The sequence below is a fragment of the Kwoniella newhampshirensis genome, chromosome 4, assembly GCF_039105145.1.
Source record: "Kwoniella newhampshirensis strain CBS 13917 chromosome 4, whole genome shotgun sequence".
Taxonomy (NCBI): Eukaryota; Fungi; Basidiomycota; class Tremellomycetes; order Tremellales; family Cryptococcaceae; genus Kwoniella; species Kwoniella newhampshirensis.
In genome coordinates this window covers 954,479-976,975 of record NC_089958.1, presented here as the reverse complement: position 1 = coordinate 976,975, position 22,497 = coordinate 954,479, and the positions used below count along the sequence as shown (strand labels likewise).

The 22,497-nt window shown below is 51.5% G+C and overlaps 9 protein-coding genes and 1 non-coding gene across 10 annotated transcripts; 6 read left to right on the top strand and 4 right to left on the bottom strand.

Moving 5' to 3' along the window:
• Positions 1–98: 98 nt before the first annotated feature.
• IAR55_002351 (uncharacterized protein) lies at positions 99–691 on the bottom strand (the record flags this gene model as incomplete). Its single annotated transcript, XM_066945465.1, has 4 exons — positions 99–137; positions 203–241; positions 304–386; positions 472–691. 4 exons carry the CDS (start codon positions 689–691, stop codon positions 99–101), a joined length of 381 nt encoding a protein of 126 aa, XP_066804154.1.
• Positions 692–1,031: 340 nt separating this feature from the next.
• On the top strand, positions 1,032–2,192 carry IAR55_002350 (uncharacterized protein; the record flags this gene model as incomplete). The annotated part of the gene is made up of 4 exons (XM_066945464.1): positions 1,032–1,243; positions 1,327–1,441; positions 1,525–1,691; positions 1,769–2,192. The coding sequence occupies 4 exons, from the start codon at positions 1,032–1,034 to the stop codon at positions 2,190–2,192; spliced, it is 918 nt and encodes a 305-aa protein (XP_066804153.1).
• A 349-nt stretch (positions 2,193–2,541) lies between these two features.
• IAR55_002349 (NADH-ubiquinone oxidoreductase 49 kDa subunit) lies at positions 2,542–4,439 on the top strand (the record flags this gene model as incomplete). Its single annotated transcript, XM_066945463.1, has 8 exons — positions 2,542–2,684; positions 2,837–2,913; positions 2,990–3,057; positions 3,114–3,234; positions 3,297–3,429; positions 3,491–3,903; positions 3,960–4,129; positions 4,197–4,439. The coding sequence occupies 8 exons, from the start codon at positions 2,542–2,544 to the stop codon at positions 4,437–4,439; spliced, it is 1,368 nt and encodes a 455-aa protein (XP_066804152.1).
• Positions 4,440–4,647: 208 nt separating this feature from the next.
• IAR55_002348 (uncharacterized protein) lies at positions 4,648–6,867 on the bottom strand (the record flags this gene model as incomplete). The annotated part of the gene is made up of 9 exons (XM_066945462.1): positions 4,648–4,662; positions 4,728–4,880; positions 5,024–5,095; positions 5,335–5,638; positions 5,723–5,952; positions 6,065–6,205; positions 6,360–6,420; positions 6,489–6,504; positions 6,609–6,867. 9 exons carry the CDS (start codon positions 6,865–6,867, stop codon positions 4,648–4,650), a joined length of 1,251 nt encoding a protein of 416 aa, XP_066804151.1.
• Positions 6,868–8,726: 1,859 nt separating this feature from the next.
• Positions 8,727–11,595, top strand: IAR55_002347 (uncharacterized protein; the record flags this gene model as incomplete). The annotated part of the gene is made up of 10 exons (XM_066945461.1): positions 8,727–8,750; positions 8,963–9,500; positions 9,559–9,755; positions 9,803–10,006; positions 10,068–10,592; positions 10,650–10,777; positions 10,831–10,932; positions 10,990–11,266; positions 11,328–11,468; positions 11,536–11,595. 10 exons carry the CDS (start codon positions 8,727–8,729, stop codon positions 11,593–11,595), a joined length of 2,196 nt encoding a protein of 731 aa, XP_066804150.1.
• A 484-nt stretch (positions 11,596–12,079) lies between these two features.
• Positions 12,080–12,852, bottom strand: IAR55_002346 (mitochondrial 54S ribosomal protein bL19m; the record flags this gene model as incomplete). Its single annotated transcript, XM_066945460.1, has 2 exons — positions 12,080–12,570; positions 12,726–12,852. The coding sequence occupies 2 exons, from the start codon at positions 12,850–12,852 to the stop codon at positions 12,080–12,082; spliced, it is 618 nt and encodes a 205-aa protein (XP_066804149.1).
• Positions 12,853–13,377: 525 nt separating this feature from the next.
• On the top strand, positions 13,378–15,410 carry IAR55_002345 (uncharacterized protein; the record flags this gene model as incomplete). Its single annotated transcript, XM_066945459.1, has 3 exons — positions 13,378–13,410; positions 13,478–13,904; positions 13,972–15,410. The coding sequence occupies 3 exons, from the start codon at positions 13,378–13,380 to the stop codon at positions 15,408–15,410; spliced, it is 1,899 nt and encodes a 632-aa protein (XP_066804148.1).
• Positions 15,411–16,129: 719 nt separating this feature from the next.
• Positions 16,130–16,298, top strand: IAR55_002344. The gene has a single exon (XR_010824796.1). It is a non-coding gene; the product is annotated as a 5S ribosomal RNA (ribosomal RNA).
• A 465-nt stretch (positions 16,299–16,763) lies between these two features.
• IAR55_002343 (mitochondrial 54S ribosomal protein bL32m) lies at positions 16,764–17,614 on the top strand (the record flags this gene model as incomplete). Its single annotated transcript, XM_066945458.1, has 3 exons — positions 16,764–17,094; positions 17,378–17,459; positions 17,536–17,614. The coding sequence occupies 3 exons, from the start codon at positions 16,764–16,766 to the stop codon at positions 17,612–17,614; spliced, it is 492 nt and encodes a 163-aa protein (XP_066804147.1).
• A 145-nt stretch (positions 17,615–17,759) lies between these two features.
• IAR55_002342 (uncharacterized protein) lies at positions 17,760–22,057 on the bottom strand (the record flags this gene model as incomplete). The annotated part of the gene is made up of 8 exons (XM_066945457.1): positions 17,760–17,831; positions 17,887–18,006; positions 18,063–19,078; positions 19,129–20,295; positions 20,365–21,623; positions 21,681–21,851; positions 21,908–21,966; positions 22,040–22,057. The coding sequence occupies 8 exons, from the start codon at positions 22,055–22,057 to the stop codon at positions 17,760–17,762; spliced, it is 3,882 nt and encodes a 1,293-aa protein (XP_066804146.1).
• Positions 22,058–22,497: the final 440 nt, after the last annotated feature.

Below are 22,497 nucleotides of genomic sequence, written 5' to 3'. Positions count from 1 at the left end.
GTCAGTCAGTGCAAGGAATACCTTCGACGGTGATCTGAGTCCGTGGATACATGAGTATGCATAGTATGGCAGGCGATACAGGATGATTCTTGTTGTCTCTATTTGGAGTTGGCTCTTTGGAACATCTCCATCGCTTCCTATGATCGTCACACAAGCTATCAGCAAGCATATCATCATGATGCGAGCGACAGTATGAACAAACCTTGGGATCTACGCCAGCTTTTTGAAGTTCAGAAAATAACTGAAGACAGATACAATCAATAGCTGAAGTCGCCACAAATCGAATGGGGTGACTAAACTCACAGTTTGTGCTGCCTCTCTCAGATCTTTGTCCATCGCCATCTTAGCCATCTGGGTCATACTAGGTTGTTTGGTGGTATCGAAGCCTGCATTGCATCATAAAAAAATATCCGTCAGCAACGACTCCTACAATATCTTCAAGCTAAGCAGGTGTAGTGTTGAAACACCCACCCTTTTGCTCCATGATCTTTCCCAGACTCAACATCGCATCTACAGCGCCTTGATGTTGTTTGATCTTGTCGGAGAATCCCTTGAATGCAGGATCGGCAAATGGGTCTTGGGGAGCTTCAGATGCTAGCGATCGAGGTGTGGAGTGGAGGAGGCGAGGGGAGGGGAAGAGGGATCGACGAAGTGGTGCTCGAAGAGAAAGTAACGATCGAGCGGCACGCATATTGGCAGAGGATGGAGAGGTCAAATGCTGTCTGACTATCGGCAGAAGTGAAGATACGGAGATGATCAGACTGTTATGATGGAATGACTCGACAGCTTCAGAATGACATCTTGGAAAGGTCAACTCGCCGAAGATGGATTCCAAGAAGATGATTTACGTAAACTGATTCGACCGATGACATGTACAGGTGCCGAGGTGGAGACACCGTAGATTGGATCAACAGATATATCTCTCTTTCATCTGCAACATCTGTCCCGCACCTCTTCCATCATACTTTCCAGCTCATCAATCGCCCGCAATCCAGTGAGATCTGAACCATCTACGCATCGGGATTTCCAACATGTCAAATCCTTGTACCGTCACACTAGACGACGGGACGCATTACGATCTTTCCTCACTCTCTTCTGCGAAAGCGGACTATGTCGCTTCGGTGGGGGACACGATTTACAACCTCAATGTATGCAGAGGGGTAGTGGGAGAACTGTACAAGATCGATGATCCGGATACAGTGGGTGGATTCGTGAGGAGACAGGATGGCGACTTCTCCTTGGGGTGAGTGTTCGTGCATGGGAATCGCTTCAGAATCTGCTTTTTGGCTGGACCCAAGCGACATATAATGATTGTTGCGATTGCAGGGGGGTCAACACGAACTTGACTATATCGCCAATGACAAACGAACCGATGTTGATCATGACGGACGGATCACCATGTCCTCTGAATCCAGCCGAGACAGCATCCACAGCGATCCGGGTGAGTTCACTCGGTCTCTCAACAAAGTAGAAGAGTCGTCCAGGCATACTGACTCGATCCATTCTTTCGCACTTTTCTTTCAGTTCATCTGTAGTCCATCAGACTTTCATGCCGGCAATCCCGTTCTTATGGCGGCTCTGCCACCATCCGACTCCTGTCATTTCTATTTCGAGTGGAAATCGCATGTCGCTTGTCCGACGAATCCGAAACAGGAATTACAGTCAGGTCATTATTATGTATTTGGCGCCATGTGAGTGATAGCCCTGCTTGATCATGTCCTGCACTAGCGAATGGGAAGCCATCGCTGACTCTCCTGTCTCCAACTAGCCTCTTCATTGCGATTCTGACATGGTTCGGCGGTGTCACGCTATACAACCGTTTCTATCTCCACAAACGTGGTCTGTCACAATTCCCTATCCCATCATTGCACATGCCTTCTGTCGCCCTTCCCACCTTTGGAAGCAAAACAACGTCGGACAACGGGACTTCGAAACCAGGATGGGGATCTTGGAGAAGACGCAGTGCCAGATCGGGGTACTCTTCGATCCGAGCAGAAGCGACAGAGGACGATGAGGAAGAAGGATTCGCGGGCAGATTCAGTCTCGAAGACGATGATGAGGACGCAGAGGATCTGACTGGAGGCGAGACGGACGCCTGGCGTAATCATGGAGCGAATGCAAAAGGCAAAATACCCGGATTAGCATCGGGGACGGGGACGGTTGGCGTCCATCAGGGATTAGTAGATATCTGATATACATCATTTAGATGGGTGGGTTCTCTTTCAGCGAGACTCGTGGTGTGTATGCTTTTCCAGCATGCATAATACATGTCTGCAGATCAGATCACCTGGTTGAGTAAGCTATACTGTGGTGATTTTGCTACGGTGTAATCCAAGTGCCACAAATGATTAACTCCGTCCTTCTTAATCCGTATCCTACCATTGGCTCGGGTCATCCACCATCTCTACTCTCGTCGTATTGGGACAATCCATTCCGATCTGGCCATTGAGTTGATTTCATGCTTTGAAGAGCTCCTCTCGTCCCCATCTGTTGCTTTGTTCTTCTCCGCGCAAGTGTACCGCGATCGCCCTCTCGTCCAAGATGATGCGAAATCTTCGTCCCTTGCTTCGAAATGCTCCCTCTTCATCTCGAACAACGCTCCGATCACTCTCGACCACCCCGATCCGATCTTTCGCTTCTCCCGTGGTCGAGCCTTCTCCCATCCGAGGTCACTCTGTTGAAGAGTAAGTATGACACCTTGTCTTTGCAAAGATATCGGCGGAGATGGCAAGGGCGACGGAATATGCATGAGAAGAGCGTGATCAATGGGGGACGGATAGCAGCTGGAGGTTCATCGCATTTGGGACGAGGCTCATCTGCGAAATCTTGATCTTAGGTTGCACTCGTTATCAGCGGAGGAGATCTTGAAGGAGAGTGGATCGAGACGGGAGGCTCAAATGAGGCATTTCACAGGTATGTCTTCCGCCCTTTCGGTTGTCGATCGCTTTGCATCCTGTCAAACTGACGAGATTGATGTTACGCTTCACAGTCAACTTCGGTCCCCAACATCCTGCTGCTCACGGTGTGCTTCGACTCATTCTCGAGCTCAACGGAGAGGTGAGCTTCCTGGATATTCACTGTGAGGCGATGCACAAGCTGAATTCTATTCACAGGAAATCCTTCGAGCCGATCCTCACATTGGTCTTCTTCATAGAGGAACTGAAAAGCTCATCGAGTACAAAAACTACACTCAAGCTCTGCCATACTTTGACCGATTGGACTACGTTTCGATGAGTGAGTTGTCGGGTAAATTTCCGCCTAGAGAAATGGCAACTGAAGTTCAGCCTTCACTGTAGTGACCAACGAATTAGTGTACTCGCTAGCGGTGGAGAAGTTGCTCAACATCGAGGTGCCAGAAAGAGCTAAATGGATTCGAACATTGTTTGGTGAACTGACCCGAGTCCTCAACCACTTGATGGCCGTCTTGACGTGAGTTGCCCTGCTATTGTTTTCGGATGGTGCGTGTCAACTGATCATCGTATCTCCACAGCCACGCCATGGATGTCGGCGCTCTTACTCCCTTCTTGTGGGGTTTCGAGGAGCGTGAGAAGCTCATGGAGTTCTACGAGCGAGTGTCCGGTGCCCGAATGCACGCGGCGTATGTTCGACCAGGTGGTGTTGCCTTTGATTTGCCTCACGGTATGCTCGACGACATCTTCAAGTGGGCTACACAATTCGCCAGTCGAGTGGACGAGATCGAGGAGGTCGTCACCGGAAACCGTATCTGGAAGGGAAGAACCATCGGTATCGGACCTGTCACCGCTCAACAGGCTCTGGACTACAGTTTCTCAGGTGTCATGTTGAGAGGTAGTGGTGTTCCATGGGATATCCGAAAGGTCGCCCCTTACGACGCTTACGACAAGGTCGAGTTTGACGTTCCTATCGGAAAGAACGGTGATTGTTGTGAGTGGCGGCGCTTTCCAAATATCGCAGGATCTGCGAGCTGACTGTTCGAATAGACGACCGTTACCTCTGCCGAGTGCAAGAATTCCGAGAGTCGCTCCGGATCATCGGGCAATGTCTTAACAAGATGCCAGAGGGTGCCTACAAGGTCGACGACCACAAGATCGTCCCTCCTCCCCGAGCATCAATGAAGGAGTCCATGGAGAGCTTGATCCACCACTTCAAGGTGAGTTAAGCGATGGGTAGTTTTCAACACTCGAAGTGCATCGCTGATAAGTCGCAATCATACTTAGATCTTCTCTGAGGGATACTCTGTCCCACCAGGAGAAACTTATACCGCGATCGAGGCGCCCAAGGGAGAAATGGGTGTCTTCCTTGTTTCAGACGGTTCCAACAGACCGTACAAGTGTAAGATCCGTGCACCTGGTTTCGCCCACTTGCAAGGAGCGGATTTCATGATGAGGCATCACTTCTTGCCGGACGCCGTCGCGATCATCGGTACGATGGATCTGGTGTTTGGAGAAGTCGACAGGTAGAACCTTCGTTGCGTTGCTTTCACGTAGTCACGTAGACAATCGCAGATTTAGAAGGGTTGTATGATAGGGCTGTTCCGAGATGCATGGCATATTTTACATAGCATCTCCTTGCGTCAGAGATAGGAGAGAAAAGTCTCGATACATGTCCAAGAATGTCTAAAAGCTATAGTCTTACATGGCTGTTGTACAGTGTAGTCTAGCTAAAGGTCTAATCCAATTCAAGCTTTACTAAGGAGTCGGTTGTCAATGAGGAAATGATGCTGGTCGCATTGATACCGGAAAACTCACTAAATTATCGATAGATCTAGAGACTACCATTGGCCGTTCTTCTTTTTTATGGGCGGTGGGATCAGGTGATAATGCCATATATTCGCATGTGAACACTCTAAGAATGCGATTCCAACGTCTCATAGCCGGTAACGACAGAGCGGAAGCGTCATCCTGGTTTCACAAACATCAGCTCAAGACAAAGAGTGAGTTAGGGCTGGGACAACTTTGGTACGAATGAGGAGCGGAACGGGTAGATGCTAGATGCTAGATGACGAATAAGGTGGAGTTTGGTCAGATGAGGATACATTACTCACCCCGAGAGTGTGCCATACGCTTGGGAACGGGTTGGATATGACGTGTAAGATGCTGACTCCTCTTTGCATGAACTGCATAGCACAGGATATGGGTCAGCTGAGTGAAGATATTCGACCTCGCTTGGGCCGTTCTGGGATCCGTCCTCCTATCTCGATGGATTCGACTCGTCGTTCTACCCCATCCATCTCGTACATGGCTACATGGCGGATGAAAGGGATCTTCTCGCTCGGACCTCTTGCCGATCACTGGCTATCTCTCGCTTCCCCTTCTCGTACGGCATCCCGAACCACAGAAGACACTCTCCACTCACCGGGACATGATCATCACCTATCATACCCTTATGCAACTTTGCCGTCCCAAACCACGCTTCTTGACCTCTTTCCACCTCCACCAACTTGTCCGCTCTCAATCTCTCATCGGCCGACAACATTTCCGCATGCAACCAATCCGTCTCCCTGAAATAGCTATATATCTTGGAATGCGTGTTCCCTAGCAAGTCGAGAAGGACGAGGACGTCGATGGTGTTGAGGACGGAGGGGGGTGGGGAGAGTCGTCTTCGAGTGAGGGGATGAGAGGGGGGTAAGAACGATTCGGCCCACTCAGATGCTAAATGTCTATGAGATTGTCGGATGGTGAGAGAAATACAGTCTCAATGTCAGCAATTCGAAAACAAGGTAAGAGACTCCACCAACACTCACCTCGCACCATAGATGGAATCTGCATCTGTCCAATCATGGAAAGCCTCCTCTCCATCGAAAAATACGAGCTGGATCGTCGTCTCTGCGATCTCCTCCTCGTCATATCCCTCACGTAAGATCGCTTGACCGGAATCGATACGTTCTTTTCGGGAAGTCAGAAGAGGAGTGAGGAATTCCGCCAGGGAGAGAAGCATAGCGCATGGTGCGGCAGAATCGGTCGCCCCTATGAACTGTTCAGACAGACGTCGTAGGTGATCAGCCAGAGAAAGACTGAGTAGAAGGAAAGGAAGATAGATAGATAGAATGGGCTGCCTTTAGGTTTCATCAGGGAGGAAAACTCACTTGGTTCGCTGGGAAGTCAGGAAACCATTTCGAATCGAAATGGGCTGCCAAGACGACCTTTCTCGGAGCAGATGGATCGAAAGTGTAGATCAGATTCGTGAACTCGACATCACCAATCGGGGTGGATCCCGTGAACGGAGTCTAGAAGAACCGTGACGGTCAGAGTCAGCTTCGGTCCGACAACGAGTGTGTTCGGACATGCAGGGTCAGGAGGGCATCTTGCTTGTGATATCGCATCGATGTGAGGCAGATGATGAAGATCAGAAAGCATGATCCGGCCACCAATCCGATTCACCTTCTCTTCGTGCCATCCTAGCTTAGAGAACACCGAGGATATGTAATTTTGTACCAGCGTGCTGTAAAACGTCGCGTCAGCCTGTCGCCGTGACATCTCAACACAATCGTCTTTTCAGACTGAGCTCACTTGTTCGCCGACCCAGCTATTCAGCATGCGATGAACCATGCATGATCAGCAGGTTTCTTTCTACTGCTGTCCCAAGCTCCAGTTCGATCACTTGTAGCGGAGCCGGAACCGCCCACTCACAAACTCTGGGTATCAACAAGTTTCCCAGATGTCCTTCATTCACGCTGTTCCATTCGGGCGGATCTGATTCTGCGATGGTTTTCAGATCGTCTTTTGACAGAGCGTGGAAATCGCGAGTCCGGAAACGATCTTCGTGCTCTCGAGCATGGACTGACGGTAAGGTCACCAGAGAAAGGAGGAAGACCAACAGTAAGATGGGTCGGAGGGGGAATTGAAGGAGAAGGTGGGTGAGGGTGGGAGCGGAGTGTCGCGTCGTCATTGTAGCATTGTACGAGGGCCCAGGCGGTGCTGAGATAGCGCGGAGAGGATGAGTCGTGATCTTCAGGGCTATGAAGACGAGCAAATGGTATGGGGGTCGTGCGATGACTTATGATTGGAATTTTAGGTGGAATGTCGAAACAGACTGTCACAGCGGCTAGTTACACGCGGGCGAGACAGTAGTCATTGTTCGTCTATCCAAAATGCCAAAACCCAGCAGCTCATCCAGCAAAGACAATCGTAGACCGAGCAGCGACTCCAACGGATAGATTCTGGGTGATTACCACTAGCCAGATTGAACATGATATGGAGCAAAAAGCTTAGATAGTGTTGCGATATGCATACATCCCTACACGACTCGTAAAGAATCACCCCCCGGTCGATCTCCTATTCCGCCCCCTCACATGCAATCTAGACTCGTCGATTCATCTACTCAGTAGCACCACCCTCGAGGTACTTTGATCGAATGTCCTTCCATTGTTTCTGAGTAGCACGAGAACAGGATCAGCACGATATCTCACACTGTACACCATGACATAGTCCTCCATCCAAGAGCGCTCTGCTGTTTTGAGCTTTGAGCCGATAACACCATAATGACCACATTACTGTAGAGAAGCGGATCGGAGGGAGCAGCATGAATCCCCACTCACACCTCGGTTGTGGTAGTCCCACCAAGCAGTCGTGGCAAGGTCGTATCCCACGGAGAAGGTGAAGGCACCAACGAAGATGGAGGCGACATAAGATGAGTTTCGCTTGAAAAGCGTGTTGTAGATGAGCTGTCGGTGGATGGGGAACAGGTGATACAGATGGCGTCGGCATTCGCGTATGACATCAGGAGGGGCAAGTGTTATCGCGATGGAGAGGATACCATAGGGATATAGGGAGTCGGAATGATGGACGAATGAGAGGAGAGGAGATCGTCAGCTTGGTGCCCACTCGACATGTCCAGCTTGTGTGAGAACAAGGGGAGATGACCTACGTCAGCTGCTCGGCCCATGATGGATTGGTAGGAAAGGATGCGGGATGATAGGAAGAGGTGGGAGAGATCGGTTGACAGCCGTTCAAGTTGAATGCTGAAGACGTCGAGCCTACACCAAAGGGTTCGAAACGGAGAAAGGGTGTGGAATGGTGAGAGGACGGAAGCTGGTTTGGTCTGCCATGTAAAGTGGGATGCTGGAATAGACTGGGAGAAACAAAGGTGCCACACTTGTGTTGTCTTGTAAATAGCCCCTGGCAGCAGTGGTGGGAAATAAATAAACTACGAAATACCCATAGCGAGAGTGAGGTGGGGACCTTGTTTCTGGAGTTTCCCCGCAAACGACCACACACACACACAGTATCGCACCCACCACCAACCAACCACCACAGCATCATCACCACCACTCACAACCCCTCACCACCACTCAACCACCACTCATACCACCGACTCACTTCTCCATACAAAGTCACACCGTATCCCTCTCCAATTACCACTGGCATACTCATCTCGACTGTACCACGCTTTATACATACGACAGACTACATCGCGTTCAGGTTACAGACAAAGACACGTACCCGGATTCATCTCCACTTCAACGTGGAATCCCAGTCAACATCGGCCATATCCTCATTTGCACATCCGTCTACAGGCAGTACAGCACGTCCCAGGTTGATCGATCACACCCCGTACACGGTCTTCATCAAGGAAACACAAACGGATCGCCCTACACAGGTGACCGTCGCGCAGAATCTCAAGCCTTGTGTCGACGGAATAGGACGATCAGTCTCATTCGGTGATCCAGTCCAAAAGTTCTGGGCTTGCACGTGGAGAAAACAGTAGCACACGGAGGGACATAGCGCGTCTCATATATCCTGGACATAATGAAGGGATTGAAGAAAGCAATGGTAAGCGATCGTCTACCGTCATTGGTGGTGCTGGGGGGGAATGGAGATGTCAACATCGGGGTCGCCGAGGGCTATATGGCGAATAAAGGGGAAAAATTCAGCTTCTCGCTTCAAGCCGTTGCGCTGATACCAGGCGGCTCTTCTGGAGCCCTGATCGTCTTCCGGCCCGCATAGATGTGAGACCGGCCGCTGACGCTAGATCATCATCACAGAACCTGTCTCGTACAAAGTCGTCAGAGAAACAATCGAAGTCACCCAACCCGCCGAATATCAAATCCCAACCTCCTCTACCCGCAAACACCAACTCGCCCGGCCCTTCTTCCCCTTCTTTAAACTCACCAACTGCTAATCGTACTGCCTCATCGCCTTACAACTCTTCTTCCGATATCGCTATGTTGGGCCACCAGGCCAGTGGTGCACCTCTCACGCCTCGACGTTCTCCAGTCTCCGATAAGACCTCTCCTGCGCCTCCACTGGTCGTCATTTCAGGAGCACCTCAAGCACCTGCTAATACTGAGATGCCCCCCGATCCCATTCTCCATTCACCCCATTCAAGAGGGTTTGGCTCTCCAGAAAGACAACTGGGTCCGGATGGTAACCCAATCCCACCTAAAGCGGGAGCATTGAACAGAATGAGGGGAGGGTCAAAGGATACCATTCCCATCGTAGGCAAGACACCCAGGAAGCAGAGGAGTAGCAGATTCTACGTTACTGAGAAGGTTGACATCGAGAAGCTGCCAAACTTTTCAGGTAAGGCGTCTTAGTCCTGCCGTGCAAATGAAAATGATCGCTGACCAGGTATGTGTAGATGTGCGACCCGAAGAGCGAAACGAATTGTTCATCCAGAAGTTGCAACAATGTCGCGTGGTGTTCGACTTCAACGATGCGAGTAGCGAGCTTCACGGCAAACAGGTCAAGGCGCAGACTCTACATGAAATGCTAGAGTACATCACCACCAGTAGAGGAGTTATCAGCGAGGCTATCTATCCCGAAGTTGTTGGCATGGTGGGTCTCAATCAAATCCAGATCATTGTTGACAAGTGATCCATCAGTTCGCGACCAACCTGTTCCGATCCATCCCTCCGCAAGTCAACCCTACTGGCGACGCCTTCGACCCCGAGGAGGACGAGCCTGTACTGGAACTAGCATGGCCTCACCTTCAGATCGTCTATGAATTCTTCCTTCGCTTCATCGAAAGTCCCGACTTCAACACAAATATCGGCAAGAGATATATCGATCAAGCGTTTGTGATCCAGGTGAGGGGGCCGATTTCCACCGTGGAATCCACGCGCGGTGTAGCTGACAATCTGAACTCAGCTTCTCGAGCTGTTTGACAGCGAAGACCCTCGAGAGCGAGACTTCCTCAAAACCACTCTACACCGAATTTACGGTAAATTCCTCAGCTTACGAGCGTTCATTCGCCGATCAATCAGTCATGTGTTCTTCCAATTCGTTTACGAAACGGAGCGACACAACGGTATCGCCGAGCTGCTCGAGATACTCGGTTCTATCATCAATGGATTCGCTCTGCCACTCAAAGAGGAACACAAGACTTTCCTTACACGAGCTCTGGTACCTCTCCACAAAGCCAAGTCGCTTGCGCTATATCATCCGCAGTTGGCTTATTGTGTTGTGCAATTCCTCGAGAAAGACTCATCCTTGACGGAAGAGGTGATCCTTGGCTTGCTGAGGTACTGGCCCAAGGTCAACTCGCCCAAAGAGGTCATGTTCCTCAACGAGGTCGAAGAGATACTCGATGTGATCGAGCAAAATGAGTTTGTCAAGGTCATGCAGCCGCTGTTCCAACAGTTGGCGAGGTGTATCAACAGTCCTCATTTCCAGGTAAGCAACGATCTACTCTAGGTCACCTCTGAAACATGCTGATCGTACACACTTCAGGTTGCTGAACGAGCTCTGTACTATTGGAACAACGAATACATTGTCAATCTTATGGGAGAGCATATCGGCGTGGTGTTGCCTATTGTCTTCCCGGCTTTATATCAAAACTCGAGATCGCACTGGAACCGGTGAGTAGATGACGTCGCGTCGACAGATTTAGCCGCTGACAGCTATTGTGTAGAACTATTCACGGAATGGTGTATAATGCGCTCAAGCTTTTCATGGAAATCAATCAAGACATGTTTGAGGAGTGTCAAAGAAATTACAGGGCTCAGAGAAAGGCGTGAGTATGGTGTCAAGAAATATTGCGAATTGGCACTGAAAGATTTGTCCCTTGTAGCGAGGCGGACCGAGCGATCGAGCGTTATGATGAATGGATCCGACTTCGACAACAGGCGATCGAAAACCATCAGGCGAGCGGTCTGACCTCTGATCTACCGAAATCACTTACTGAGCCAATGCCGCCTCGTCCGGAGCCTTACGAGGATGAACCACTGACCGACGTGTCCGTTGATATGACTGCGAACGGTTTCGACCCATCCGAGAGCTTCACACTAGATCGATCGTTACAGGAAGACATGGTGCCTATGGCTGATCCAGGAATTGATTCAACACAGGTGTGTTCAGGCGCCAGTTGTAAAAACAGATCCCCGCACTGACGTCTCTGTCTTCACGCAGCCGGTCTCGCCTGTAGGCTTGGGCATACATGGAGGTGTAACGCCTGGTGCACCGCTCAGTCCGACACCAGGCAGCAGTAACCCGCACGTGAGAAGAAAATCAGTGCTTCCAATGGATCCCGGGGTGATGCGAGATCTTCAGGTGAGTAGGATAATCACCATCGTTATCAGTATGAGTCGACATGCTGATGCGACCATGCTCTCAACAGGCCCATCGAAGTCTCGAAGATGCTCATGCTCTTGCGCCACCCGGCGGTCCAGACCTCTAAACTTGACCCACATTTGCATCGCATTCATTCATTGCAAACCAAATTCCGTACTAGATTCAACGCAAAGTGTGATTGTTATATTGTATCTCGTGTTTCATGGCTCGTTGTGCCTTTCCTTCTCGTTCTGTTCCGTCTTCTCGGCTTCGAGTACTACCCATTGAGTAGAAAGAGTCTCCTTTGAAGTTATACCCCAAAGTAAATGTGTGCTAGCTGGCTGGTCTGGACATGATGAAGTATGCTTAGAATTGAGAATGGAGCAGTGTCATTGTCTATATGTGCGATGATTCCAGTGGTGACGACGGAAAAGTACCAAGTCCAAAGTGCCTATTTCATGCAGTTTGACACTGCAGCGTGAAGCAGCAGCCGCAGGCCTGTTGCGCTGCTGCTACCGGTGACTGAGTTGGTCCCGGATCATACGTATCTTAACGGCCAGGAATAGATGTGCTTGATGCTGTACATGTGACAAGTGCATCTCCATTGCTCCCTACTTCTTCGACGCCTTGATAGCACTAGCAATACCCGTCATCATACTTGGTCTCTCTCTCAGGTAATTGACCTTGGCTCTTCTCAGATCTTTCACACCTCCAACTCTCCCTTGAGCCCTCTTGACGACCTTGATCTCCTTGATCATCGGACTATTGACCTTGAAGCTCATCTCGACCCCTATCTTATTGACGATATTCCTCAATCTGAAACTGGTGTCCACCCCACCCCGCTTGATACCCATCAACACCCCCGAAAAGGGGGACACGGACTTCTTCGTGGGGTCGGTATATGTCAGGACGGTGATGACGGATCCTGTTCGGAGTCGGTCCTTGTTCCGACGACCGAAGAGGGGTAGGTGGGGTGATTGAGGGGCGGACTTGTTGAGATGGGTGATCAGGGACCAGCCTCGTCTGGGTGAGATGAGGTTGGGCGGAGGAGGAGATGAGGCGGTGGACGGGAGAGCGAGAGCCGAAGGGTTGAAGGGGTAAGCTAGGGAAGGAGATCCAAGACGATTAGCATCTAGGCTGGCGAGAGATTGTCACGGACGACTATACATCGTGTAACTGAACATATTCGGGAATGACGGAAAGTCGAAGACTATCGATCTAGGCGTTTACGACTGCAACGGAGGGGGTGACACTCACAAGATGATGATGAAGCAGACGACGAAGCGAAACGTCGAGGAGGAGAGGTACCTGTACCTGTCGAGGGGGAAGGTCGGACGGCATTGACTGCTTGCGCCACCAAGCGAGGGACAGCAGGTCGGCTCATGATGAGTATGTGTCTGTTGGTGCGGTTGATGATTATGTTGCTAGCGCTCTACATATGCCGTCAAAAGTCCAGAAGAGTTGTCGAGATGAAACGAAATCGAGGCTGTATCTTGAGACTCGGCGGTAACGAATCGATGTTGAAAATAATCCACGTCATGATTCACTGTATCGGACGCCCGCCACCGAGAGTGGATCTTTCTGTCTGTGTTGATGAGAGCAAACGTCGGATCCGATCCATTCATTCTCCTTTTCCCCCTTTGCTCCTTGCTTCCATTCATTCACAGACTCACATCCGTCATCAGTAAGAGCACATCCCCACACAGTCCCACCGCTGTGATTGGAACGCAAATCTTCGTCATACACATACGGCGGAATTGAATCACGCCTCGACCGAATGTCTGCTATCCCGTCATCGACACGAATCATATCGACGAGAATGGGCGTCTAGCTAGTCTCTGTCTAGCAAAGAAATTGCTACTGTCGTATAGGATAGACATATCGACTGCTGTCGACCCTCGACTGCACGATGAGAGAAGCACAGGCTGGGACAGAGGATCTAGTGAGTGGTTGCTGCTCTTTCGGTGTCACGACAAAGTGCTGACTATTTCTGTCTTCATGGGTCGTAGGCTACTCGTCAAGCGAGACTGCAGAAAGCGCTTTCGACAGCTTATCTGAACCATCAGATCGCAGAGCTCGAGAACAAAGTCAAGTCCACCACTTTGAAAGCGACTGCAGAGCAGTTCCGACCACGGAACAGCGGACAGCTACAACAGGGTGCGCTCGCCACTACCGCCGCCGCCCCCGCCGTCATTCCTAACGCAGGTAACGGGCCTGGTGCGGTCGAATCGAGGGCCATTGCGGACCCGCCAAACCTGAAGGACATGAACGACGATCTTGGAAGACCGGACGATCTCGAAGCGGATGAGCTGGCAGCAGGACATGAGGACGATGAATGGCGGGTGGTGGTGATTGACGTCAGTGCTTTGATGTGGGCAAAAAATGCGGTCAAACGCTTAGTGCAGAAAGGGTGGGAGATCATCGTACCTTTGGAGGGTGAGTCATGCTAGATTCCTCGAACACCGCTCGACCGTGCACGTCAAGCTGACCCGCCTACGATCAGCCATTCGTACCCTCGATCTACTAAAGAAAGGATCATCCGCATCTGCCGTCGCTGCTCGTCAAGCTGCTCGATACATTGAGCACGCCCTTCGATACCACAGCCTACTTTCATCCGACCCGTCCATCACCGTACAAACCGGGACCAACTACAAGAAAGGTCGAGGTGTCCGCCTCCAGCGCGAGGACGAAGTGCGGCCGGTCGATGCCATGATCGATGAGCTTGCTCTGCCGCCTATGGACGGCGAGGAAAGTCTGCCGGGCTGGGTCGAATCGATTTTTAGCTGTGTGAGCTATTTCAAGAGGGTCATGGATGCCGAAGACAGCGATGTCGAAGACGATTATGAGAGGGAACAAGGACCAATTCTATACATTGCCAATCCTCCTGTGTTCGTCGAGGTGGAACAAGGAAGAGCGGAACCGACGCCTTCAGCGAGAGATGGAGAGAAGGGGAGGGATGGGGTCGATTATCTGGCGAGAGGTGAGGGGCACGTCGTCCTGCAAGAAGCGGCGAGATTCGATCTTACCTTGGAGGTTCTGAGAGATGATGATGTAGAGGTGGAGGCTTCGGGATTGGGCAGATCTGGCAAGAGAACGGGCAGAGCACGAAATGGCGGTGATGGCGGAAAACGAAGTGCTGAAGGATGTGCGAATGCTGGGGGCGAGCGTGGCACTAAAGGTGGCAAAAGTAACAGAGGCGGGCGAGGGGACAGAAAAGGTGGACGACGTGAGGGCAAGAAAGAATCGGAACCCGAAAGAGAGGTCAAGATTCTACTACGACGACCTCAAACTCCGCCATCGGCGCCTGCATCACCATTGCTAGCTTCACGCCAGCCATTAGACAGCGGCAACTCCGTGCAACCAAGGCCGGGAAACAGTCCTGTTATACCAGGTCAATTGCTGCAACCACGAATCGATGGATCGCCGTTTGGCGTCATCGGTCGACCACCTCCACCAAAGGGGTTGGGATCTCTTCCAAGAGGTCCATCATCTCAAGGTCTAGGACCGGCCGCACCTCAACGGATGAATCCTCAACGCCCACCGGCCCCACTCTATCACTCTCTTGCTCAGAATCATGCTGGTTCAGCGGCCATGTCGCGGCCAGCTGTGGAGAATGGGCAAAACCGAGATCTAGATCAGTCTCACATTTCCGGCTCCCGAGGCGAGCGTCGTGGCGGGCTTCGCGGCGGGGAAGGCGGCAGGGGTCGAAATGGAAGAAATGGGAAACATGGCGGGGGCGGAGGCGAATTTGTACTTCTTCAAAGACCTGAAAGCCTTGTTCGCGAAAGCCTTGTTCGACCTCCTCCTCCATCTGGACCAATGGCTAGGATCGATGCGCCCGTGACGTCTCTACTCGTCAACCCGGATCGCAAACGCGACCGAAGGGAGAAGGAAAGAGCAGAAGCGCCGAAAGTTGTCTTGCTTCAACGACCGAGAGGATAACGTGGAAAGAAGAACGACCGACTGTTCCTTGAATTGTTACCGCCCAGAGTCGGACCTGGCGAGATTTCCATCATTCGATTGCATGTTGCATGTTATCTCAACGACAGGTGAAAACGCTCAGCGGAGAAAAGTCCGAGCTCGTATGGTTGCCTGCTTGATCAGCATCGGTAGCTCACAGGGGGTTCGCTCTGAGCTGCTCATTGGTTGACGACCTCCTTTCTCATGGAGACCAGCATGTACATGCGCCGTGTATAGCGAAGAGCAGGAATGCAACCTATGTTTTTTGATTGTCATGAACTAGTTCAGAGGAAAGCACCGATATCAGGACGCTTCCCTGCTCGTCTACTGCGACCATTCCCAGATTCACAGGCTCGTCGATCGGTCCTACAGTGGACAACGTCCCCCAGCCGTACGCCTCGGAGCATTATTCGAGTGTATTGGGAGAATAAGAATCTCCTATAAAGGATCTCTATCGAACTGGGTAAAGAGCGCCCAAATCCCTGTCATCTCAAGAAGACCGGAAATTTGGCTTTCTAGTCGATGGCACTGGGATGTACATCAAAATATTGACGACGAATTACCTGACTGCACCTGCCTCGAAATAAACACCCTAAACCCCGAGTGCACGGACGACGGAAAGATCGTCTCGGAGGAATCATCGATCCAGGAACGCGGTTTTTATGTTTTACATAAGGGCTCAAGACTTGATGTCTTTCATCTACGGCCATAGAACACAGAAAGCATTCCATCCCGTCCGCTTTGGAAAATTAAGCTGTGTATCGCTCGGTTAGTACCAAGGTGGGGGACCACTTGGGAATCCCGGGTGCTGTAGTTTTATCCTTTTTGGCGAGGCGAGCGGGAGAGAGGGAGAAGAACATCGCCCAAGCCAGCAGGGCTGAAGGGCGAGGAAGGAAGCAAGGAGGGGGGGAGAATTCTATCTTTTGTAAGAGGAGTTTTTTGTCCACAAAGTTGATATGCATGTTGGCTTCTCCATGTGATGGATGGATGGACAGAGATGATTCTGGTCTGCAGGGCGGTAGATTTGGTGTGTCGAGCGAGATACATAGAGTGAGGTGAGACACGACCAAGCTAAAAGCGACAGGTAGATAGATAGACAGGGTAGGGATGAGAGAGAAAAGAAAAGCTGGCAATTGCCACTTTCGATAAAATACCGAGATTTTCCGCTCGCGTTATGAGGCATCTTGACTCTTGTCCTTCCTCTGCGAGCGAGATTTCGACAAGAAAGTCAGTGCAAGTGTATACATGCATCTCGTCCTACTACCTGTCGTCGAGGAACACACAGCATACAGTATCAGCTTGAGAACTGACAACATCGTCATCAACACCAGCGCTATGGCATCCCTTTCGATCCCCTCTCGAACCTCGCTCTTCTCCCTTCGATCGTTCTTACGAGCCAGACCGACCTGGTCGATCCCTTGCGAAGCTTCCACTTCGGCCTCCGCCTCCTCAACGTCATCGACACTTGCCTCCTCCCCCGTCGCTGCCATCGAGACGACTTCTTCTCCCGGTACTGCGACGACATGGAGATCCCTCTTTGACCTCGGGGGCGGGGGTCTGCTCGAGCTTATCCCTTCCATCGTGTGGGCTTCGGTGCCCAAGAAGAAGACCTCGCATTCGAGGAAGAGCATGAGGGCCGCCAACAAGGGGCTGAAGAATAGGACGAGTGAGTGTGGCCCCGCCGTGCTGTGCTATCCGTTTCTTCTGGTGGATCGTGTCGTGCCCTGTGTTGCTGGGAGGGCAGAGTGTCAGATCAGATCTTGCTTTGTCGACGTCGCTTTGTAACGGAAAGAAAAGGAGCAGCTGTTTCGACCGCGACTTGAGGGTCAGGTCGAGACGTGCAGCTGCATTCCTCATCGAGCAAGAGCACGATTGCAAAGAGCAAAGAGCAGAACGCAAAATCAATCAACACGGAACACAGCTCACACTTCACGTTGATATCCCTACAGACCTCTCCCTCTGCGAAGCTTGCGGCTCCATCAAGCTCACTCATCACGTCTGTCCCACTTGTTACTCGCAAATATCCCGACGGTGCGTCAATACCTCATCCGATCACGACGTTCAGACTGGAAGAGATCGAGCTGATATCGCTTACTTTTCGCTCTAGATGGAAACACGATGCTCGAAGCTCTTTGAGCGGCCAAGTTGCCCCTGCTCTTGAGCAAAGACCAGCTGCCGAACCTTAGCGTGAGACAATCATGAGTCACATATATGCATCATGGCATGAAACAAATACATTTGAATGATTTGCGCTACAACATCATACGCCACCGAAAATCGCCCAGTCAACGGTTATATGCTACTACTAAGATTGAATTGGGATTATTGTCCTCATGGCTTTGGACTGGATCGCTGGACTTGAGCGTTCTGCAAGCTTGGGGATCTCGCAAAGTGTGCTTGCTGCTAGGGGGACATCAGGACCACGACATGACGGACCTCCAAAGATCAGACCACTCACGACACCTGGTACGTTCTGCATCCCCATTTGAGGTGTTCCCGGGTTTCCACCCTGTGCCTGCGCTTGCGCCTGCGCATGTGCTTGAGCCTGAGCTTGAGCTTGCGCAGCCTGCATTTGAGCCTGTTTTACGTCGTCAGCGCAATCACTACGACACTGATGACATCGGTCTGACTCACGTTTCGCATCATCAACGCTCTGATCTGTTCTGGCGTCGCCTGTTGGCCATTCGCCGCAAGAGTTGCTATGATCTGCTGCATCGCGGCGTTGTTCATCACGGGGCTTTGCATTTGGCCAGCCTGCATCAGCACAGGACTGGACATTTGCGGCGAGCCGTTGTTGCCTCCACTGGGTACACGGAGATGTTGAGGAACAGGACCGGAAGGTACCCGACCCATTTGTGCGACTTGTTGCGGAGAGCCTTGTGCAGCTTGCATTGCGGGCGACGAATGAGGTATTATCCCGGCATTGTTCGTACCGTCACCATTGGGCACATCGTTTGGGGTCCCAGCTTGAGTGTAAGGCGACGAGACAAGTTGACCAGGTTGGGAATGCGGTGTGCCCATGTTTGATCCTCGACCTTGCGCTTGCAGCTGAGCCCTGGCTTGTGCTTGTTGAGCGGCGAGCTGTTGTGCTTGCAACAGCTGCATCTGCTGTTGAACTTGAGGTAATTGACCTTGTGGTGGCATCGGCCTGACATTGGGGTTACTTGGACCAGGCACTCCATTCGTATTCTGTCTGTTGACAGCATTGGCGGCAGCCACGGCGTTGAGCAGTTGCTGTTGGCTCGGTGCCATGTTGGGCAGCGACTGGCCGTTGGGACCCATGCGAACAGGGCCATTAGGGGGACGCATTTGTTGCGATTGCTGTGGTTGTTGCGGCTGCTGCGGTTGTTGTTGTTGCTGATGCATCTGCTGTTGTTGTTGTTGCTGTGCCTGTTGTTGTTGCTGTGCTTGCTGCTGCTGCTGCTGTTGTTGTTGTTGTTGTTGCTGCTGTTGAGCCGTCATCATGGCCTGTTGACGCATAGCAGCTTGGCGTTGTTGCTCCTGTAGGACACGTTGCTGACGCTGTTGTAAAGCTGCCATATCTCGTTGATATTTCGCTTCAACCAGCTCCCAAGGTGTAGAGATGGTCGACATGAGATAGCTGACATGGCTTTCGTGGACATTGATAGCTTTTTTCGGTTGGTCTTTGACTAAAACAAGTGTCAGCTTGAAGCTAAAAGTGGCCGTAAAGCACACTTACCATTTGACTTCTGCTTGTTGGCTTCCCGTCTTCTGTTCATTCTCTTTGCAGCGTCATATATGGCCTGATGCCGTATTGACTTCTTCGAGCCTTCGTATTTCGGCTTCGCGGCCTGTCTGTCTCGCTTCGACATCCCCGGTGGTGGAGGAGCGCCATCCGGCTGAGCGTCTGAGCCGTTTGCTTGGGGAGTGGGCAATGTGGGCACTGAAATAGTCGTCGGTGTTTGTTGCGGAGTTTGGCCGGGACGAGTAGCTGCAGCCGACGTGGTAGCTGACGGTTGAGCGGCCGACTGAGGTGCGGGCGTGACGCCAGCTGATTGCGGAGCCGGTGTTCCGGCCGCTGTCTGAGGTGCAGTTGCAGGAGTTGGAGCGGCAGGAACGGAAGGTTCTGGCTTTTTAACCTTATCTTTGCCCTCACCATAAGTATAGTACCATCTCTGCCAACACTCATAAGCGCTTCGCTTCTCCGTGGGAATAGTGACCACTGCTGTATTGAACATGTCCGCAATCAATTGCCAATGGAAGGGGTATGTGCCAACCAGCTTGATGAGGTACTTGTCATCTTCCTCGCTCCAGACCAGCTGAGGACGCAGATGCTGAGAAGGCGGTTTGGGCTGCTCTGGCGGCCGCATCGAGTCGAGAGAACGTATGCCGCGGCCATAGAAAACGCTCGATGTCGCTGCAATGACCGTGGGACTAACCTCGGTGGATCCTGCGGGATCTTCGAAGTAAGGCCCTTCGTGGATATCCCACTGATCATCGGATACGTTCTTAGCAAGCTGCAGTGTAGAGACCAGGATGGGGCGGATGTCCATGATTCTAGAAGTATGTGCGATACGATGTCCAGATGTGTGACCCTCGTCAAGCCGTCGGTGGATCTTGTCGTCTTCGGGAGGAGCAGGCCCTGCATACATCGCAAGGTCGGGGAAGAGATCAACGATGGAAGGAGGGGTCGGTACCTCTAAATCATCTGGAGGGGACGCGGTGCGGATTTGGGGAATAGATTCGAGATCGACAGTTGCAATCGTGAAAGGCAGATCAAGGAGCGGATTACGAGCTGCAACGAGTTCCTCGACATTGGCAAAGCGCTTGTTGATGACAAGACCGTTCGGCAACACGATATCGCGCCTGGCCTCCGATGCTTCTCGCTCTCGATCGTGCTCGTGATCTTGATCCTGGTCGTCGGCATTGTGTAGGTCTTACTAGTCAGCCATATTCCCAGACGATAAACACCTACCGTCTAAACCGATCACATCTTCACCCACGGCCTCGGCCTCACCTTCCGCATCGACTTCACCCTCGGCATCCACATCTCCACCCTCGTCCACTTCGCCTTCAGCATCTTCTTCTCCATCCGCATCTGATTCTCCGCCCATTTCCACATCACCTTGTTCCTTCTCCACCTCCATCCCTTTCATTTCACTTATGGTTTCCAAGACCTCCTTCCCTGCGTCGCCACTTGCATCGTCTATATCTTCTTCTTGGCCTACCAGCATCTCCACATCGTCATCTTCCGCTGAACCTGGGGCCAGATTGGCATCGGCTGCCACTTCTTCCTCTTCCACTCGTATCTGCCGACCGGAATGTCCGGGTATCGCGACATCTTTGCTCAACCCCCATCCTCGACCACCCACCATGAGCTTCGCTTGTTCATCTGGTGATGCAAGATGCCATTCGACGATCTGATAGGCGAGTTCCCTTGCCTCAACAAGTTTCCACCGTCGTTCCTCAGCGAAATCTACTCTCATCCATTCCATTTCCTCCAACATATAGTCCCAATGGGATTTGGGTACAGGCGGCCCTCGAGGTTTTTTCGGTTGTCTCAAACTCCATCTTCCGTCATTCTTCTTCCCTTCTATCCTCTCCATAGCTCTGACATGTCGCAGCTCCGATAAAGCGACTTTCCAGTCACTTGTCAATACACACTTGGCCGATTTCGATAATGCTCCGCTGATGGGATTGAGGCTGTATGACACGTGTAATTTATACAAGTCGACTTTACCGTCATCGCCTTTACTTCGCCGTCGGTGTCTATGCGAAGATGCCTGAGGAGGGAGAGGCGGCAATCGAGGGAGCTTGGCTGTATATTCAGTCTCGAGAGGCATTAGGATCTTGGGCTGAGAAGATGACTGCGCTGGATGGTAGTTGTTGACAGGGATCCATTCGGGGACTTCCAGCTTCGGAGGCGGAGAATAGGATGTCGAGACTACCGGTCGGGACGCAGATCGAGGGGGTTGTATCTCGTATAGCGATATGCCTATAGGCTGAGAGGAGTGTGTGGGAGACATGGAGTGAGGTGAGGGGTCGAATGGTCGGGACGATGAGCTTGCAACTGGCTCCTGCTGGGGTTGTACGGAACTCAACCCAGTTTGAGACAGAGCAGAGGATGACGCTTGGGTCGGGATTGAAGGAGCAGCTTCGTCTGGGAATATCGTAGAAGTCGTGGGAGGGGATAATGATGGTAGTGAAGGCAATGACAGATTGCTGATACTCGAGCTGTGTGCGCTCCAGTCAGCTTCTCCTTCCTCTGGTGGAGAAGCGAAGTCAACTCACCCTTCGCCAAGTCTGTACCGCGTTTCCCATTCCTCAAACCCCTTTGACACTTCGTCTTCGTCCAGCACTTCATCATCATCCAATCGCGGGAACGCATTGGGGCTTCTCCGTCTGGGCTCCAGCAACAGATAGAGCTCTTTCAGCGAATCGGCATGTTTCGGTATGATCTCGCTACTAAAACGCCTCAGCTTCTTTGACATACATACGAGTTTCCTATGGGAGCTCACTTGATCTCATCTTCTCTATGTGAGATAGCATCATGTATCGCGCCCCGAAGTTGGAAAGACTGTTTCGTATTACAGGGGTCATGCGTAAAGAGTCAGCTTGTGCAGAAGGGAGGAGGAGATGGAGGTACGGACCGATATTTGAGGCTCCATCTTGCGGATCCTCGCGCTTTTACCAAGCGATATAGGTTGCTGACAAGTATGTGTGCAGGTCCTCCGAAGCCTATGGACCCGGCTCAGTGATTGGATGGCGCGGAAAAGGGTGCGAAGATGTTCAATAGAGCAAGTCGGGGAGATGTTGGAAACGAACAACATTGACGAAGAAAAAGGCGCGCTCCACGAAACGCTGCCTGTTAGGCATCCCAGCTGTCAGGTCCCGCGCGCCTTGTTGTTTGTCAGGGTTTTTCCCTGTATCGGAGACCCCGCGTTCTTACATTGTCCTTTTGTTCTTTTCTGTTGTTATGGACAGAGTAGAGTTTTGCCTTTGACTTATTGTCCTCGTCCCCATTCAAAAAGAAACGGGGGGCCTATCCCTTCTCGTATTCATCCATCCACTCACTCACTCTTCCACGAAATCTCACCTACGACTTCAT